Below are 19059 nucleotides of genomic sequence, written 5' to 3'. Positions count from 1 at the left end.
TTTTTGTGCCAGTACCATGCTGTTTTGATCACTATTGATTTATAGTACAGTCTCAGGTCTGGTAGCGTGATTCCTCCTGCTTTGTTTTTATTGCTGAGTAATGTTTTGGCTATCCAAGGTTTTTTCTGATTCCATATAAAACAAAGTATTATTTTTTCAAGATCTTTAAAGTATGATACTGGAGCTTTAATAGGGTTTGCATTAAAATTATATATTGCTTTGGGTAGTATAGACATTTTAACAATGTTGATTCTTCCCAGCCATGAGCATGGTATGATTTTTCCATTTGTTAACATCTTCGGCTATTTCTTTACTTAAAGTTTCATAGTTCTCTTTATAGAGATCTTTCACATCCTTTGTTAGATAAACTCCCAAATATTTCATCTTCTTTGGCACTACTGTGAAAGGAATAGAGTCCTTGACTGTTTTTTTTGTTTTGTTTTGTTTTTTTTGGCTTGGCTTTGTGGTATATATAAAGGCTACAGATTTATGGGTGTTGATTTTGTAGCCTGTGACATTGCTGTATTCCTTGATCACTTCTAAAAGTTTTGTAGTAGAATCCCTAGTGTTTTCCAGGTATATGATTGTATCATCTGCAAAGAGTGAAAGTTTGATCTCTTCTGACCCTATGTGGATACCTTGATCACCTTTTCTTCCCTAATTGCAATGGCTAAAACTTCCATTACAATGTTAAAGAGCAATGGAGACCATGGGCAACCTTGTCTGGTTCCTTATCTAAGTGGGAATGATTTCAGTTTAACTCCATTCAATATGATATTGGCTGTGGGTTTGCCATAGATGGGCCTCTATTAGTTTAAGAAATGTCCCTTCTATACCAATTTTCTTAAGTGTTCTGATCATGAAGGGATGCTGGATATTATCAAAAGCTTTTTCTGCATCAATTGAGAGAATCATATGGTCCTTATTTTTGAGTTTGTTTATGTGCTGAATTACATTTATAGATTTATGTATATTGAACCAGCCTTGAGACCCTGGGATAAATCCCACTTAGTTGTGGTGTATAATTTTTTTGATGTGTTGTTGGATTCTGTTTGTTAGGATCTTATTGAGTATTTTAGCATCAATATTCATTAGTGATATTGGTCTATAATTTTCTTTTCTTGTTGGGTCTTTTCCTGGTTTGGGGATCAAGGTGATGTTTGCTTTGTAGAATGTGTTGAGTAATATTCCTTCTTTTTCTATATTTTGGAAGAGGTTTAATAATATAGGTACTAGTTCTTCTTTAAAGGTTTGGTAGAATTCTGATGTAAAGCCATCTGGTCCTAGGCTTTTCTTTTTAGGGAGATTTTGTATAGTTGATGCTATTTCAGAACTTGATATAGGCCTGTTCAACATTTCCACTTCGTTCTGGCTAAGTCTTGGTAGGTGGCGTACTTCCAAGTATTGGTTGATTTCTTTCAGATTTTCATATTTCTGAGAGTAAAGTTTCTTGTAATATTCGTTAATGATTTTTTTAATTTCTGAGGAGTCTGTTGCTATTTCATCTTTACCATTTCTGATTGATGAAATTAGAGATTTTACTCTTTTTTTCCTGGTTAGGTTGGCCAAAGGTTTATCTATTTTATTTATCTTTTCTAAAAACCAACTTTTGGTATATTGATCTGTTGTATACTTCTTTTGTTTTCAATTTCATCTAATTCTGCTCTGATTTTGGTTATTTCTTTTCTTCTGCTGGGTGTTGGTTGGAATGTTCTTCCTTCTCCAGTTGCTTGAGATGTCCCATTAAGTTATTACATTCCTCTCTTTCTGTTTTCTTGAGAAAGGCTTGCAGTGCTATAAATTTCCTTCTTAGGACTGCCTTTGCAGTATCCCAGAGGTTCTGATAGTTTGTGTCTTCATTGTTGTTTTGTTCTAATAATTTGGTGATTTCCTTCTTAATCTTGTCTATAACCCATCTATCCTTCAGCATAAGGTTATTTAGCTTCTATGTTTTTGTATAGGTATGCAGATTCCTGTTGTTATTGAGTTCAACTTTTATTCTATGGTGGTCTGAGAAGATGCAAGGAATAATTTTTATTTTTGTAAATTTGCTAAGGTTAGATTTGTGGCCTAGGATGTGGTTGATTTTGGAGTATGTTCCATGGGCTGATGAGAAGTATGTGTATTCAGTTTTGTTGGGATGAAATGTTCTGTAGATGTCTGTTAAGTCCAGATGTTGAATGGTTAAGTTTAAATCTAAAATTTCTTTGCTTAGCTTCTTTTTTGGAGGATCTATCCAGGACTGCTAAAGGGGTGTTAAAATCTCCAACTACTATGGAACTGGGGGAAATCAAGTTGCTCATGTCTGTTAGAGTTTCTTTTATAAATTGAGGTGTGTTCTGGGTGGGTGCATAAATATTAATAATTGAAATCTTGTTATATTGAGTATTACCTTTAACAAATATAAAGTGTCCATCCTTATCCTTCCATATTTCGGTTGGTTTAAAGCCTATTGTGTCTGCGAATAGGATTGCAACACCTGCTTTTTTTGCTTTCCATTTGCCTGGAGTATAGATGACCATCCCTTCACCTTGAGTCTATATTTGTCTTTTAATGTAAGATGCGATTCTTGTATGCAGCAGATATCTGGCCTGAGTTTTTGTATCCAGTCAGTTTTTGTATCCAACCTGTACCTCTTTAGAAGGCAACTTAAACCATTCACATTAATTGAGAATATTGATAAGCCTTTTGAGAGTCTGGTGGACATTTTTAATCCCTTTGCGACTGTGGAAGTTGGAATTTGATCAAAATTTTCTGGGTTTACTTTTGTGGTGGAGGATTATGCTGGTCTTTATGGAGGATAGGTCTGAGCATATCCTGGAGAGCTGGTTTAGTTATGGCAAATTTTTTCAACATGTGAATGTCATTAAAGTATTTAATTTCTCCATCATAAATGAAACTCAGTTTAGCTGGGTACAGGAGTCTGGGTTGAAAGTTATTTTGTTTTAGGAGATTAAAAGTCGATGACCATCCTCTTCTAGCTTGAAAGGTTTCAGCAGAGAGATCTGCAGTTATTCTAATATTCTTGCCCTTATAGGTGATGGTTTTCTTTCGTCTGGCTGCTTTCAGAATTTTCTCCTTCATATTAACTTTAGTGAAGTTGATTATGATGTGTCTGGGGGATGTCTTATTCGGGTTGAGTCATGCTGGAGTTCTGAAACTGCCTGCTATCTGAATTTCAGAATCTCTTGGCATGCCTGGAAAGTTCCCTTTCATAATTTCATGGAGAAGAGACTCTGTGCCTTGTGAAGCTGCTTTATCGCTTTCAGTGAACCCTATAAGATGAATATTGATTTTCTTCAAATTATCCCAGAGCTCTCTGAGAGAGTGATCTGTTTTTGCCCTCCATTTCTCCTCCTCTTTGAGAGTTTGGGAGTGTTCAAAAGCTTTGTCTTCAATGTCAGAAATCCTTTCTTCTGCTTGCATAATTCTGTTACTGAGGGATTCTACTGTGTTTCTCAGATCTTTGAGGGCTGCAACTTTTTCTCTCAATGTGTCAAAATCTTTGGTCATTTGGTCTTTGAATTCGTTGAATTCTTGAGATATCTTTTGGGTTACTGCTTGGAATTCTAATTAGATCTTATTTGCTGTCCAGATTCTGAATTTGATTTCTGACATCTCAGATTTTGTTTGTGCATGGGATCTTGTGCTATGTCTGCCCCATTGTCCCTTGGGGGAGTTTATCTACTCTGATTATTCGTATTGCCAGAGTTTTTCCATTGATTTCACCTTATGATTGTTTTTCACCGTTGCCTCTGGCCATCCTCAGAGTTGGGAAGATGTCTCTCCAAGATTAGACCCCAGCGGGGTCACTCTATTGTTGCTGGATCTTTGTAGGGAGTGACCCTGTGTAGCTCCTCTGGGGCTGCCCCAACCAGGGAGTTCTGTTTGTGGGAGCAGCTCCAGAGTATGACACACCTGGATCCAGCAACAGGTTGGGGGGTGGTGCACACAGTTCTGGGGGTGCCTGGCACCCAGTGAGTTTGGCACAGAGGTCCCAAGTCTCCAGCAGTCTCTGGTCAGGATATGGGTTCCACGCAGAGGCAGGGAGGGGTCCAGGCAGCCCGTGGCTACCAGAGTCCCTGGCCAGACGAACGGGCTGGTGTGGAGGCAGGGAGGGTTCAGAAGGAGGATGCGGGGTTGTGTGGCTCCCAGAGTTCCTGGTCAGGGCATGCAGAGACCCGGCGGGTGCGTGTCATGGGTCATGGCACGGCTCTTATGGAGGTCCAGGATGGGCACTGGTCACGGTTGCGGCACAGTTCTTCCAGAGGTCCAGGTGGGCGCTGATCGCGGGTCGTGGCCCAGCTCTTCTGAAGGTCCTGGCAGTCGTGGGTCTCGGTGCAGCTCTTCTGGAGGTCTAGATGGGTAAACTTGTCAAGGTCGCGGCACAGCTCTTCCAGAGGTCCAGGCGGTCGTGGGTCACGGTGCAGCTCTTCTGGAGGTCTGGGCGGGTGCTGATCCTGAGCTTGTCATTTTCTCCCATCAAAGACATTTGCTACTAGCCACCCATTTCCACAATCCTTATAATTATTATGTCTCATAGTTTTCAGTGCCAGAAATACTGCTCAGTCAGTGCTTCCACTTCCCCTTTTGTCCTATCCCAGGTCTCCACAAGTGACAGTTTTAGCAGTCGTACTACTACTGCGTGCCAGGATCATCAGTACCACATCACACTCTGGGGTCCTCGTCACCAGCAGAACAACAAATTAGCCACCCCCAGAATTGCATCTTAGGATCTGCTTTTAGGTAAATTGTCTGGTATCTACTGTTTCAGGTCAGGGGCCCTAGAAGCAGAGTATATGATGAGAGGCAGCTGCCTGTGATTTATTAAGATAGTTCTTTGGGAATAGTCTTTGAAAGAGTGAAGGAAACAAGACAGAGGAATAGAAAGGGCAGAGTAAGTGGTCTCAGGCAAAACAAATTGGATTGATCCTCAGAGAAGCTCAAGAGCATAAATAGCATGCCAAGTTGTCCTGCCCCTTGAGACAAGAGGACCAGCCTTTTGACACCTTTGTTCAAGTTAGTTATTGGCTGTGAATTCCCTGGGGGATGAGTGTGGGGAATATGTGAAGGAGCAATTCTCCAGAGCAAAGGTCAGCTAGGAATAGTTATCATCTCACACGGCAACTGGGGGTTGGATGCACCAGCCAGGTAAAGGGGGTCTGGGAGGGGAACTTGCAGTGTCTACCGTGATTTTGATTTTGAGGCGATTTCTTAAATATTTGCAAAAACATTACATGTGGATGACTTTACATATACCTCTGTCTATTAAAACCAAATGTGGTGGAACACTTTCTTGTTTACATTTGTCTCTTTAAGGCAAGATTCTAATCTCCTGTATGGCAGGGACTCTATCCTATTTATCTTTGCATTCCTAATTCAGAGGCTGCCTCTTAATTGTTACGAAACAAACGTCAAACAGAGCAGTTTGAGGTGGACCACAGAGCAACTTGAACTCCAGGCTAAGTAATTTGTGCATTATTCTGTTGGCAGTTAGAAAGAGTCTAAAATGCTTTCTTGGCAGTGGTGCGTAACATGAATTGGACCAGGGAGAGAGAGGAAAGCATAGCCAAGAGACTATTGCAGCAGCACAAGCAAAAGAAACACAAGGAGGAATTAGAGTGGAGGCTGTGAGAGTGCAGAGGCAGATGCAAAGTAATTAAAGAGGTGCTATCTGCAGGGTCCAGATGGCCTTGGGCTGACGTCCAGCACAGAGAGCCTCAGGGAATCTGCTCAGGCAAGTGTGTTAGGAGGTTTGGACTTACATGCCCCCAGGCAGACAAAGAGGAGCATGGGAGAAGTATCTAGAAAACAGATCCATGTGGGTTTTCTCATTGTCATGCATGATTAGGCAAAATCTGTAAAGTAGACATGGGAATATTCTTTTTCTTCCATATTTTAGCCAGAATTTCATAGTCATATCTGAGAAAACCGAAGGTCATCACATGTGGCCTTTGCTCAGCTCTTTAATGGAGCACTTAAAATTAAAGTGGCTTCCAGGGACACCTCTTTCAAATCCGTCTTTCTATACAGCAACATATGTTCCAAAGCTGCAGTCTCAGCACAACTTCCCATCTGGATGCTGGACTGTATCCCGGCTGGAATAATTTATCTGTGACTCAGAAGAATCATATACGCAGCAGGAATTATGGGGAGGAGGGCAGTGTTTTCTATTTTTTGGTTTTGTTTTGTTTCCTGTACTCTTCTAGGCCTTGACTGTAGGCAAAGCTATTTACATTCCTTTCCTGTTTCAGAGCTGGGTGACTTTTGCCCAGAGGCCTACTGTTCACATTGTTTTACGAGAGCCAGTTCCTGGGAACCCTGCTGCGTGGACTGGACCTGGATTTGCCAGGGTTCTCCCTGGGACTGGCTTGAGATTTGCTGTCGACAACATTCCCTTCCCCATGAACTTCACCGTGGCCATCCGCTATGAAGCCCAGGTATCCCTTAACCCCAACTTCTGCAATGATAAAAAACCAACAGAAATACTATACTCTCAAAATCAGCATTTTCGTTTCAGCCTTGCTAGAAAAGGTTCATTATAAAACAGTCTGCAAAACATGTGGAGAACATTATGAAGCAAAAGGTTTCCTAGAGATACTGAAGGCACACGTGCTCTATCCCATGGAGAGAGCTAAAGACGGAGTAATATATTTATGGTACCAGATTTAAGGAAGTGGTGACTAGATGTTTGTATAAGACAATAAACAAGTAAAATAACATGAATCCTGCCCTCTTGGGGCTTTGTTTCTAACATTTTAATAAACCCACACACTTGCAGAGTCAGACCCACAGGTGATGTAGCAGAAGAATTTGCTCCTGACCTTTTCTTCGGTAATCTGAAACCCACTGACAATCTCCCTTGAAAAATGTTTTCTACAACTGGAGAGGGGTGTGATCTTAGAGGCTCTAATGCTCTGCTAGGGACTGTATTTGATGTAACATAATTCTCCACTTCTCAATTACAAATGAAAGCCAAGAAAGCTCACTGTACTTTGACTTGGTGAATATAAGAAAGCCATTAAAAAAAAAATCAGACAAGTAAAAAAAAAAAAAAAAAGAAAGCCATTAAAACAGAGGCTGGGCGCCATAGCTCAGTGGTTAGGGCGCTGGCCACATACTCCAGGGCTGGTGGGGTTTGAACCCGGCCCAGACCTATTAAACAAAAACAAAAACAAAAAAAAAAGAAAAGAAAGAAAAAATATTAAACTGGATGTGGTGACTCACACCTATAATCCCAACACTTAGAGAGGCTGAGGTGGGTGGATCACTTGAGGTCAGGTATTTAAGACCAGCATGAGCAAGAGCCAGACCCCATCTCTAAAAAATATCCAGGCATTGTGGCAGGTGCCTGTAGTCCCAGCTACTTGGGAGGCTGAGGCAAGAATATCTCTTGAGCCCAAGAGTTTGAGGTTGCTGTAGGCTGTGATGCCACAGTACTCTACCAAGGGTGACAAAGCGAGACTCTGTCTCAAAAAAAAAGAAAGAAAGAAAAAGAAAAAAGGAAAAAATATTACTAGCTTAATTTATCCATAGAGAGAGTATAACCCTGACAACTTTAAAAAGCTTTTCCAAATTATAAGACTTCCAGAATTTAACTAATTAGCATCTGTGTATATGTGTGCGTGTGAATGTGTGTGGTATCCTTTAGTGAAGGATTCCAAATTGTTATTATTTATTCTGTGATTCGGGGACATGATGAATTTATCAACTTTTTGAGAGAAGGGGGTTGAAAATTTAGACCTGTCAGGAAGGTTATGGTTTTTCCAGGCCCATGAACTACGGCTATAGCCAGAAACAAATGTTCTTTTTGTTTTTGTTTTTTAAGACAGAGTTCCCCAGTTAGAGTACTGTTCCCCAGTTAAAGTGCTGTGGCATCATAGCTCACAGCAATCTCAAACTCTTGGGCTCAAGCAAATCTCTTGAGCCACTCAAGTAGCTGGAACTACAGGCACCTGCCATAACACCCAGCTAGTTTGTTTTGTTTTGTTTGTTTTGTTTTGAGATGGGGTCTTGCTCTTGCTCAAGCTGGTCTCCAACTCCTGAGCTTAGGCAATCTACCCGCCATGGCCTCCCAGAGTGCTAGGATTACAAGCGTGAGAAGCAATGTTCTTTCTGCCTGGATCACAGTTCAGACGCCTGAGAGTTGGGCCTGGAGTGAACCTCTAAGACCTCTTTCAACTCCAAAGCTCTACTGTCCAAGTGGCCTGTGGGTTGCAAATTCGGTTCATGTCCTATCCATATTGAGTGAATGCAAACAGTCCGCTATATCCTCCCAGTAACATATTTTCATGCCGTGCCTGTCTAGTCCTTGGCTGACTGGGCCGTCCAGCTCGTGGTTAACCCCCCTGGAGGGAGTGAATCCTGTGCCCCAAAGACTGCACAGCTGAAGCCTGAGTCTTCTGCCTTGCCAGCAGCTGCCAGGTATGCTTGGACCTGACTTCAAACATTGAAGGTTTCTTGGGGTTTTGTTTGTATTTGGGAACTAAGTAGGAGGGGAGACAAATTGAAGAACATTAGCATTTATTATGTACTTACTATGTGCTGCACTATGCTGTACATCTAATATCACATTTAATCTTCATAACTCGGCAAGGTATCTTATCTGCACCAGATGAAGAAATTGAGAAGAATACTTAAATGACTTGCCACCAAGCCTCAGTGCTGGTGTGTAGTGGAACTAGATTCCAACCCAGTATTCTGACTCTAAATCTTGAATGTTCCTTTTCCAGTCCCCAAGTGGCTTGAAAATGTGAATAAGTAAAATGTTATAAGAATATGAATAAAATACTTACCGGCTGAGAATCCAAGAGGTAAAAAGCTACTAATTTTGAGGCCACTCATTGTCTCATTAGAGAAGTGTGGGGCAAAATGAAACAGAGACTCTTCTGGTACCAGCACAGCAGATAGAATGAAGGATATCTAGTACCTTGTCTCCAGAGCTGTCACGACAACCCACGGCGATAGTTTCTAAGACTTTGCTATTTGTCACAGTCCTATGGAAGAGCCACGGAGGACCCGTGTGTGAATCCACCATCCTGCCAACGCACCTGTGCTGGTCTAGACCAGGGGTCCTCAAACTGCGGCCCGCGGGCCACATGCGGCAGTGTGATTGTATTTGTTCCCATTTCATTTTTTTACTTCAAAATAAGATATGTGCAGTGTGCATAGGAATTTGTTCATAGTTTTTGTTTTTTTTTTTAAACTATTGTCCAGCCCTCCAATAGTCTGAGGGACAGTGAACTGGACCCTGTTTAAAAAGTTTGAGAACCCCTAGTCTAGATCTTGACCTGGCCCCAACCCCACAGTGGAGCCCACTTCCTGGCATAACTGGGACACTGCTACGTACTGTGGATGCTTAAAGAATATAATTGTACTTTTGTCACTGAATTTTTGCCCTATTTCTCTTAATGCAGAGTCATGCTGCTTCCCACACCCATCTGTTTAGAACCAGATGTACAATATTCCATAGATGTCTATTTTTCTCAGCCTTCGGAAGGAGAATCCCACACTCATTCACACATCCTGGTTGATTCTGTAAGTATCATAGCTTTGAGGATGCATCGTTCTTGACTAAGCACCATTATAATTCTACTTTTAGACTCCTTGGTGAAATGTTTCTAGAAAAATATGAATGTATTATTTAATTAGGAAAGTCACTTGACCGCAACTGCAAGTCTTGCATAACAGGATGTTCCAGTAGTGGTTTGAAGTGTTTTACGTGTTGCATTATTTAATTTTCCCAGCTACCCTGTGAGGTGGGTACTAACCTCATTTTACTGGTGATAGATCTGAGGCACAGGGTCACAGAGCTGGGGGATCAGGAGTGAGAACCGCGCTGCTCGGTTCCAGATCCCTGCTCTGAGCCACTGCAGCATGCTGGCCCCACTGAGCATGGAGGGTAGAAAGCCAACCACTTGCCTTACTAGTATTTTGTAAGTTCCCATTGTGTACATCCCATGCTTTTGTGTCGCTGTAATCAGAGTGCTGGTACAATTATGTATATAAATTTTTTTCACTTCACGTTTTATCATAAGCATTTTCTTATGATACGTATGTAGTCTTCTGATCATGTAAGGAACCATGCAAAATATTTCCTGAGTGACTTTTTCATCATCTTTCCCTAGAGTTGGGCCATAGGCATGTCTTCTAAACCTCTCACACTGGACAGCCCCTCAGACCCAGACTTGTCACTGAGCAGAGCTGGGACAAAGTAAATTTATTCACCTTATTCATCTAGTACTCTATTTGTGGTCATATAGATTGCTTCTGTATTTTACTATATGTCTAAATATATTCCTTACTTTAACCAAGGTTTTATGGCTCTTGAAATAATGTATTTCAAGATAATATATTTGGCTCTTTCCAAAATATTTCCTGGAAAGCATTCTCCAATTAATTTTCAGGATCCCTAGAAAAGTATGACAGTACTGGTTTCATCCCACCTTCACCATCCCAATTCAACAGAATTGTGTGGGGTTTTTAAAAGGTAGTTTCATGGATAAAAATCAAATCACTTTGTTAAAATTGCCTTTTTGAATATTTATGAGAATTTTCCAATTCAGTTGGCAAACTATAGCCTGACAAAGTTTCATTAAAACACAGCCAGGCCCGTTTGATGACATATTATATATGGCTGCTTTCAAGGTAACAGGCAGAGTTGAGTGGTTGCACGTGGATGGCTGTGTAAGAGTTGAGGTGAGGCTCCACCATATTAGGGTAGAAATGAAGTAGGACACAGAACCAAATTCTTAAATGAAAAATTTAAACTATCATGACTTCCCCCTCCATATAATTCATCTTCTCTACTGAGGAGCTTTAACTAGAACTGCACTCATGAGCCAACATGTGCGTTATAAAAGGAAGAAAAGCAAATCCAACAAGGTTAATTTGGGGAAGAAAATGCTAAAATCTGGGAACCCAGGCAAAGTAGAGAAAGTTTCCAAGTGTGGAAACTAGTGAAATTAGTGAAGAAACTAATGAAATCCTGGATCACTAAGAGATGTTATTGTGATAATCATGAAACTCAAAGGTGTAACAGCCAATGTACTCCTCATTTTAAATCCACATCCTAAATATTTTTACGGTAATGGATTAAAGTGTTTTATTATTTAATTTAAATTGTGTAAATTCCAAAGACTATCCCTTGATGCTGTATTGAATGCATCAGTCCAAATTACCTGTCCATCATCCGTGGGCCCAGCCAGATGCTGTGGTGGTCCTGGAGTATAAAATGCAGTTCTTAATGCTGGTGATGAAGGGGCAGGTGTCACAGATGACCAAACTTCAGTTTTCTCTACGAAGCAGCTCAGCAGGGGTGGCATTCTGTACCAAGATCAGGCACAGAAAAGAAAGTGGGTTTCCAGCGTGTCTGTCTGTGATGCCTGTGGGACAGCCCATTGGCAATTAGCTCCCTGTGGGTCTGGAGCCCACAACTGAGGTGCACAGGAGACATAAATTCAGGTCCCACAGCCTACAGGTGGCAGCACGGGGTTGCCAAGGTCCCCTGGGACGGAAGTGTGGAGTAAGAAGGGGGCTCATGAGAGAACCTGAACATTCAGGGTTGAGTTGGGGAGAAGTGCTGTATTGCCGAGAGGAGTGAGTGGAGAGGATGTGGTAGGGATGGCAGGGAAATGATTTTTCAAGAAATCTGGCTGTCAAGGAGTCAAAGGGCAAAAACACCAGGCAGTGTCAGGAGGTCTTGGGGTCAAGGAGGTGATTTTGCAGATGGGGGAGAGGTAGCCCATTTAAATGTCAGTTGAGAGGCAGGAACTGAAAAAAACCAAGCAGGCACAGAAGGGTTCCCCCAGGCAGGGGGAGATGGCAGCCTCTCACACTAAGGCTAAGATCCCAGGACAGGTGGCCATTCCCGTGAGACTGGGTTCTTGGAGGAAGGAGAGGGCAGGTGCCAGCCCCTTTGATGGGGTCTATTTTCTCTGAGAAGAGGAGTGAGAGGCAAGAATAAGCCTCTTAGCAAGCGTAAGCCAAGAACACAGAGAGAACGAGGCAAGGGGCAGGAGGGGCAGGGGACACTGTGGGGGGAGGGGTGCCATCCCTCTCTGCATTGAAGGCCCCCCTGTAACTTTTGACCATCCCAAGATGTGACTCCTGATAGCCTACTGTTGGCCAGAAGCTTACCAATAACATAAACAGTCAGCTACCTCACAATTCATATATCACATACATGTATACACTCTATTCTTACAATAAAGTAAGCTAGGGAAAAGAAAATCATAAGGAAGAGAACATATACTTACTGTTTAGTAAGTCAAGGGAGAGCATCAAAAAGGTCTTCATCCTTGTTTTCTTACCATTGAGTCAGCTGAGGAGGAGGAAGAGGAGAGGTGGGTTGTACTTTCTCGGGGTGGCAGAGGAGGAAGAAAATCTGCCTGTAATTGGACCTGCTCATGTCAACCCTGTGTTGTTCCAGGGTCAACTGAAATCATCTAGGGTTGAAATTCCACCAGCTCGAGTGTCAAAGGACACTTAGGGAAAGTCTGGGAAGGTTGAAGTAAATGGCCGTGGAAACTAGCTTCAGGGTGAACAAAGCAAAAAGAAGGTGAGAGAAGGAGATTTGCCCGTGCTACCTGGTCCAGTTTCCTATCTAGACCAAATGAAAGCCTACTTTCAGCACTGTTCTTCACAGCCATTGTTTAAAATGACCGACTCTACCACATCATCCAAAGCCATTAAAAAGCATTTCAATAGCAGTAGGTCATGACTTAAACTCTTCATAAAAAATATAGTGAGCAGCTTTTCTTCACGTAGGTGTTAAACTCTAGATGATTTTTCTTTGAGAATAAGCTCCTAACAATGCATTTCTCTTGTCCCTGCAGCAGGTATGTGGCTTAAACTTGTAATTTCAAAAATGTACCTGTGAAATCTTGGTTTTATGGGGATTAGCGAGTATTATTTGGATATGGCATCACATGGTTAAGTAAGTGTAGAAACATTTACTCTAAAAAGTATCTTCCTCTGGGAGGCCGAGACCAGTGGATCACCTGATCTCAGGAGTTCAAGACCAGCCTGAGCAAGAGCAAGACCCCGTCTCTAAAAACAGCCGGGCATTGTGGTGGGCACCTGTAGTCCCAGCTACTCGGGAGGCTGAGGCAAGAGGATCGCTTGAGCCCACAGCACTTTACCCAGGGTGACAAAGTGAGACTCTGTCTCAAAAAAAAAAAAAAAAAAGGATCTTCCTTGCAATAGTTTTCAGATCCTTTTTTCTTTTTTTCAGAGCCTTTAATATCTGATCTATACTATGAATCTTCAAGAGACCAGTATAATTTGATGTAGAATACCACTCTACATGTCGAAATCACCTAAAGGAGAATTTTGTGGAATTAGAGTTCCATAGTAACACTACGGGACACATTAAGCCAGAATTTATTAATTTATCAGAAGTAGCCTAATTAAAACTCTTATCTTAGTAAAAAGATCTATCTTTAGTACCTTATCTTATCTTTACTAGCTTTAGTAAAAAGATAAAAGTGTCTTATATTTTCTTTGCCATAAGTCAATAAATATAAATATTTAGAATTTCTCAAATAAATTAAAAATCTTAAAACTTTACAGTTCTAATCAATTTAAAGGGTTGGACTGAGTCTCCTTTGAACCATTATTCTCATAGATCTTGGTTTTATTTAATTTAACTAGAATTTTGAACACATATAGTTTGAACATAAGTCTTCTTTTCTCATTATTTCAAAAGCTTGGCCTTATTCCCCAAGTCAATTCATTGGAGAATTTCTACAGCAAACAGGACTTAGATGAGTATCAGCTGCACAACTGTGTGAAAATTGCCTTGGAAATAGGACCTCAAGCACTCCCTGGTGTATGTGAACGGCTTATGGTCAGCATGTCGGCCAAGCTACACAATGGGGCAGTGGGTGAGTTATCTGTTCAGTGGGCTCTGCTGAAGCACTGACATCTGTACAAACACTTTTTGCAATGTGCACAGATCGATTTATTTTAGTATCCATTCCGAAGCAAAGCACCCATCACGATGCTCAGACACACAGCTAACGTGTTGGATTCAGAATATGCAGTTCAGTAAATGTATACAGGAGAAGCCTTGCAATAGCATCAGGATGCTAGATTGTTGGACAAGTGGTGTTAAAATATGCATCTGGAATCCTAGAAACTTAGAGCTGGGAGGAACTCTAAACAGCTTCTTTCCTCCAAAAATTTTAACTTAATGAATAGAAGTATGAGGGCGCCAAATCACTATGTAACTTGCCCATTTCACTTAACTGTAGAGAAAGGTTTCTCACCCTTGGCAGTACTGAAATTTTGAGCTGGCTGATCTTTTGCTGTGCAGGCCTGCCCTGTACATTACAGGATGCTTAGCTGCCTCCCTATCCATCCACTACCAGCATCACCCTACCCGAGCTGTGACATCCAAAAATGTCTCCAAGCTTTGTCAAATGTTTTCAGGGAGTCAAAATTTTCCTTCAGTTGGGAAGCATTGCTATAGAGTGACAGCTACAATGACAGCCTACGTTTCCTGAGTTCCGGGCTGTCCATTAGGACAGGGCTAGAATTCAGGGTGCCATTCATCTCATGAAATATATGGAATAGGGGAAATCAGAAAAGCAATAGGTCCATTCAGCACCAATGCGAAACATGAGGAATTGCAGTAATAATACCAGTAGTCGTAATTACATTACAATAATTATTTAAAACAATTTAAGTCTTCTATTAGTAATGTTTGTTTGTACAAGCCCAACATTGTTCTTAGTACTTTACAGACCATATTGCCTTTGAGCCACACAGCCATCTGGTGAGGTGGGTCCAGTGTTATCCCCACTTAACAGATGAGAGAGGAGAGGATCAGAGAGGTCTCAATGAAGAAGTGAACTAACAAGGCGAGGTTCTTCTCCACCACTTCCTTCCCCTCTGCCTCCCTTTCTTTCCTGCAGCCTGCAAGTGTCACCCCCAGGGCTCCATTGGGTCCAGCTGCAGCCGACTTGGAGGCCAGTGCCAGTGTAAACATGGTGTGACTGGGCGGTGCTGTGACAGGTGCTCAACTGGAAACTACAGTTTGGGGCATCATGGCTGTCATTGTACGTGGCAACAAAACATGAGGGGAACACACGTGTTCACAACCTTGCTTATTTTGAAGGCAGGCAAAATGATGTGGGGAATCCTAGAGGGGAAAGGATTGGGAGCTTGACCATATTATTTAGATTGTTTATCTACATGGATAAAATGTACTGGAAATTTTTCTGCCATTACTTCATCCACCCATTTATTAGTGGAAACTGTGTACAGAGCTCTATTAGAAATCATGAGTAAGTCACAAAAGCCTCTGGAAGTCTGTGTCTCTATCAAGTGGAGGGTGGTACAGGTGAAATGTGGGAACAAACGCTGCGAAGGGGGTTGGCTGTGGAAACCCGGCTTTATGATCTAGCATGTAAGCCCTGTTCCTGGAAAGGCTAAAATAACAATGAGATTGAGAAGTCAAGAAAGGGACAACACTGTCACCATAGGTCAGAACTTCCCCTTTGAGGATATTACCCTTTCTGATGCTAGGTTTGCAAATAGCCTTGGAACTCATTTTGTAAGCCACCCCCGGATATGGTGTTAGGTAGAGCCTCATGCATGGTTAATAATTCTGCTGTCATAGCTGTTGTGTTTAGAGCATATAGTTCTCTGCTCACAGTGTAAACCACAAGTGAAAATACAATTCTTTGTAGAAACCTACCTCAAGAAGCATGAAAATCTACAGGTAGATTAATTTCTCTTTCAGGTAGGGGAACCTGTCTTCTCAAAGAGACAGTCTCCCTTCCAGAGCATGGCCAGGGCATGGCTGCCTAGCAGCAGGCCCATCATTGCTTTCTCTTTTCATTTTTTAGAAGTTAAAAAATGCTTGAGCTACACAAAGGGATCTAAACAAAAGAGTAAACATATCCTCCCCACTTTCCCCCCATCAATAGAACAGTCATCACATTTTTGTACAGGGAAGACTGGCTCACAGGATTCAACAATTTATCAGAAAAGGATTAGGTCTCTACTATTTCATCTAGGAAAAAAGAAGTCTAGCCACCTTGAGATGGGTTTAACATTATATGGAAGTTTAAGATATGGGAAAGTTTAAGTTGTTAAAACATGCTTCTTGTTTGGTACCTCTATATAAACAACAAATATTTGCAAGGCCCAATTGTTTACAACATGCTCTAGATCAGTGGTTCTCAACCTTCCTAATGCCACAACCCTTTAATACAGTTCTTCATGTTGTGGTGACCCCCAACCATAAAATTATTTTCATTGCTACTTCATAACTGTAATTTTGTTACTGTTATGAATTATAATGTGAATATCTGATATGCAGCATTTATTTTCATCGTTACAGAGGGGTTGCAACCGACCCACAGGTTGAGAACCTCTGCAGATGGAATGACTCAATCAATCGTTACTTAACTAACACTCACATGCCGGGCTCTGTTCTAAGCCCTTCACAAGCTCACTGTATTCACCAGGGCAAGGACACAAAATCAGAACTGTGACTTCCCCACACCACACCACTCCAACATGACTCTCTTTGCCTTATCCAGGATGTCACTGCCATCCTCAAGGATCAAAGAACACAGTATGTGACCAGATCACAGGACAGTGCCCCTGCTACGGAGGGGTGGCAGGCCGCTGCTGTGATCGTTGCTTGGCAGGCTACTTTGGATTTCCCAACTGCCGCCCTTGCCCTTGTAATGGGTTTGCTGAACTTTGTGATCCAGAGACAGGATCATGCTTCAACTGTGGAGGTTTTACAACAGGAAGAAACTGTGAAAGGTGGGGAATTCATATGAACGCTAATGTTTAGGCTGTGAAATTTTGTTCTGATCTCATAATGGAGGCCCATTAAGTAGAAACTCAGAAGTATTTGAGTGTAGAATGACTGCTATGGGTGAGGAGATCATTGTTCCATTGCCTTTTAAAATCATCTTATGAGCCAGAAAATGTTGGATTAAATCAATAATACACATTCACCTGGCACGTTGCTTTTTATGTTCCTTAAATATGGCATGTAAATCAAGTGCCATTATGTTGAATTTAATGACTATGCCTTGAGACTTTCAATATAAAATAAAAAGTCATTTTACAGAGTAAATGAGCACCTTCTAAAATACTGAGTTTTCAGAGTTGCTTTATTCTAAAGCATAGCAAATCCGCATTGGCTAACATGGGAGCTTTTCCTGGCAACATTTTGGTAAAAGGAAATTGCCTTGACAGGTGCATCGATGGTTACTATGGAAATCCTTCTTCAGGACAGCCCTGTCGTCCTTGCTTGTGTCCAGATGTCCCCTCAAGCAATCAGTATTTTGCCCATTCCTGTTATCAGAATCCTTGGAGCTCAGATGTAATCTGCAATTGTCTTCAAGGTTATGTAGGTATGCAGCACGGTTCATGATGGGTGTTTTTTTTCTTACATCCCACACTGCAATCTGAAAAATGATCACATGTTTGTAATTTATCTGCCCTGGACAAGTGAGTGGTACAAAAATGGCAAGAGGACACAATTTGCTAAATTGCTGAACAAAGAATTTGGTTTAAAACCAGTGACAATTAAAAACTCTACTGGGCTGTACCCCTCTCCCTTCTCTCCTCTCTTTCTTTCTGGACTTTGTATTTTATCATTCATATGAATATGTGTTTATATATAGGTTTCATAATGGCATTGAGTACATTGGATACTTTTTTCCATTCTTGAGATACTTTACTAAGAAGAATATGTTCCAGATCCATCCAGGTAAACATAAAAGATGTAAAGTGTCCCTCTTTTCAGGGCTGCATAGTATTCCATGTTTATCCATTCATGAGTAGATGGGCATTTAGCCATTTGATCCTGCAATATCATTACTAGGTATCTATCCAGATGAACAAAAATCATTTTACAACAAAGACATTTGCACCAGAATGTTTATTGTAGTCCAATTCACAATACCCATTTCCTTCTTATCCCTACTTCTTTTAGGTATTCAGTGTAAAGAATGCTCTGCTGGTTTCTATAGAAATCCAGAACTTTCAGGAGCGCCTTGCCAGCCATGTGCCTGCAACAACAACATTGATGTGACTGATCCAGAGTCCTGCAGCCCGGAAACTGGGGAGTGCCTTCGATGTCTGCATAACACTCAGGGCCCAAACTGCCAGCTCTGCAAACCAGGTTACTTTGGATCAGCCCTCAATCAGACCTGCAGAAGTAAGTATGCAAAGCTCCCAAGGGAGACATGTGTCTGAGCAGCACGTTGTAAGAGTGTTGTCAGCTCCCCTGTGCTCAGTTCAGTTAGGACGGCCCCAGCCAGCAGAAGCAGCACCCACTGGGTGATTGGGCTGTTGCACTGAACTCCTCAGCAAAAATTGGAGCAATGCTACAGCTGTATTCTCAGATGCAGCGACAGTGCCCTCACTGGTGTGATTAGTTTGCCTTTTGTGACTGTTGCCTTTAACACCTGAAAGCACTGTTTCTCAGAGTGTGGTCCACAGTGCACCTGTGTAGAGCATCGGGGGTTGCAGGGTAGGGGGAGACTAACATGTTGGTTCCTGGGCTATATTTCAGAACCTCTGAATCTCTGGGAATGAGGCCCAGGAATCTGCATTGTGACAGGTTATCAAGTGACTTTAATGTATGAGGATCAGAGATATAGTAGAAGACAAAAGTTTGATTCTATGGTAAAGAAACAGTGGAAATAAACTGCTCATTTTCAGAAGATATTTTAACTGTTTCAGTTTACCCAAGTCAATTTAATAAACCATTGTTTTCCAATAATTTAAATAAATGGAACTTTGGTGAATGGCATGAAGGAAATACGAGACTTTTAGTCATCCTAACTGCGAGTTCTTAGCATGCAGTAGGTTGAACCGTATGAACTTACCACTTGGGGAGATAGAAACCATTGAATAGGTTCAGCCTACGTTAATTCTTTGATAAATTCTATATTATCATATGGTGTTTCTTCTTGGAGCTCTTTGGAGAAATGGTACATCCAGATCTAAAAAGCTATTGGTATGGTTTGTTCAATGCCAGTGTTACGGTGGAACGTACCTCTAACGACCACTTCGTCATCG

At 41.6% G+C, this 19059-nt stretch overlaps 1 protein-coding gene across 1 annotated transcript in view; it reads left to right on the top strand.

Annotated features, from left to right (window-relative positions):
- LAMB4 (laminin subunit beta 4) overlaps nucleotides 1-19059 on the top strand; it is a 116461-nt gene that overhangs the window by 59009 nt on the left and 38393 nt on the right. Inside the window, 8 exon segments of the mRNA XM_053553419.1 lie at nucleotides 6255-6440; nucleotides 8309-8424; nucleotides 9417-9537; nucleotides 13709-13886; nucleotides 14919-15062; nucleotides 16554-16785; nucleotides 17227-17384; nucleotides 17969-18193. Of these exon segments, the coding sequence (XP_053409394.1) occupies nucleotides 6255-6440; nucleotides 8309-8424; nucleotides 9417-9537; nucleotides 13709-13886; nucleotides 14919-15062; nucleotides 16554-16785; nucleotides 17227-17384; nucleotides 17969-18193 (1360 nt within the window).

This window comes from Nycticebus coucang, chromosome 11 (assembly GCF_027406575.1).
Source record: "Nycticebus coucang isolate mNycCou1 chromosome 11, mNycCou1.pri, whole genome shotgun sequence".
In the NCBI taxonomy this organism is placed as follows: Eukaryota; Metazoa; Chordata; class Mammalia; order Primates; family Lorisidae; genus Nycticebus; species Nycticebus coucang.
Note: the sequence above shows the minus strand (reverse complement) of the source record. Positions and strands in the feature narration are given on the sequence as shown.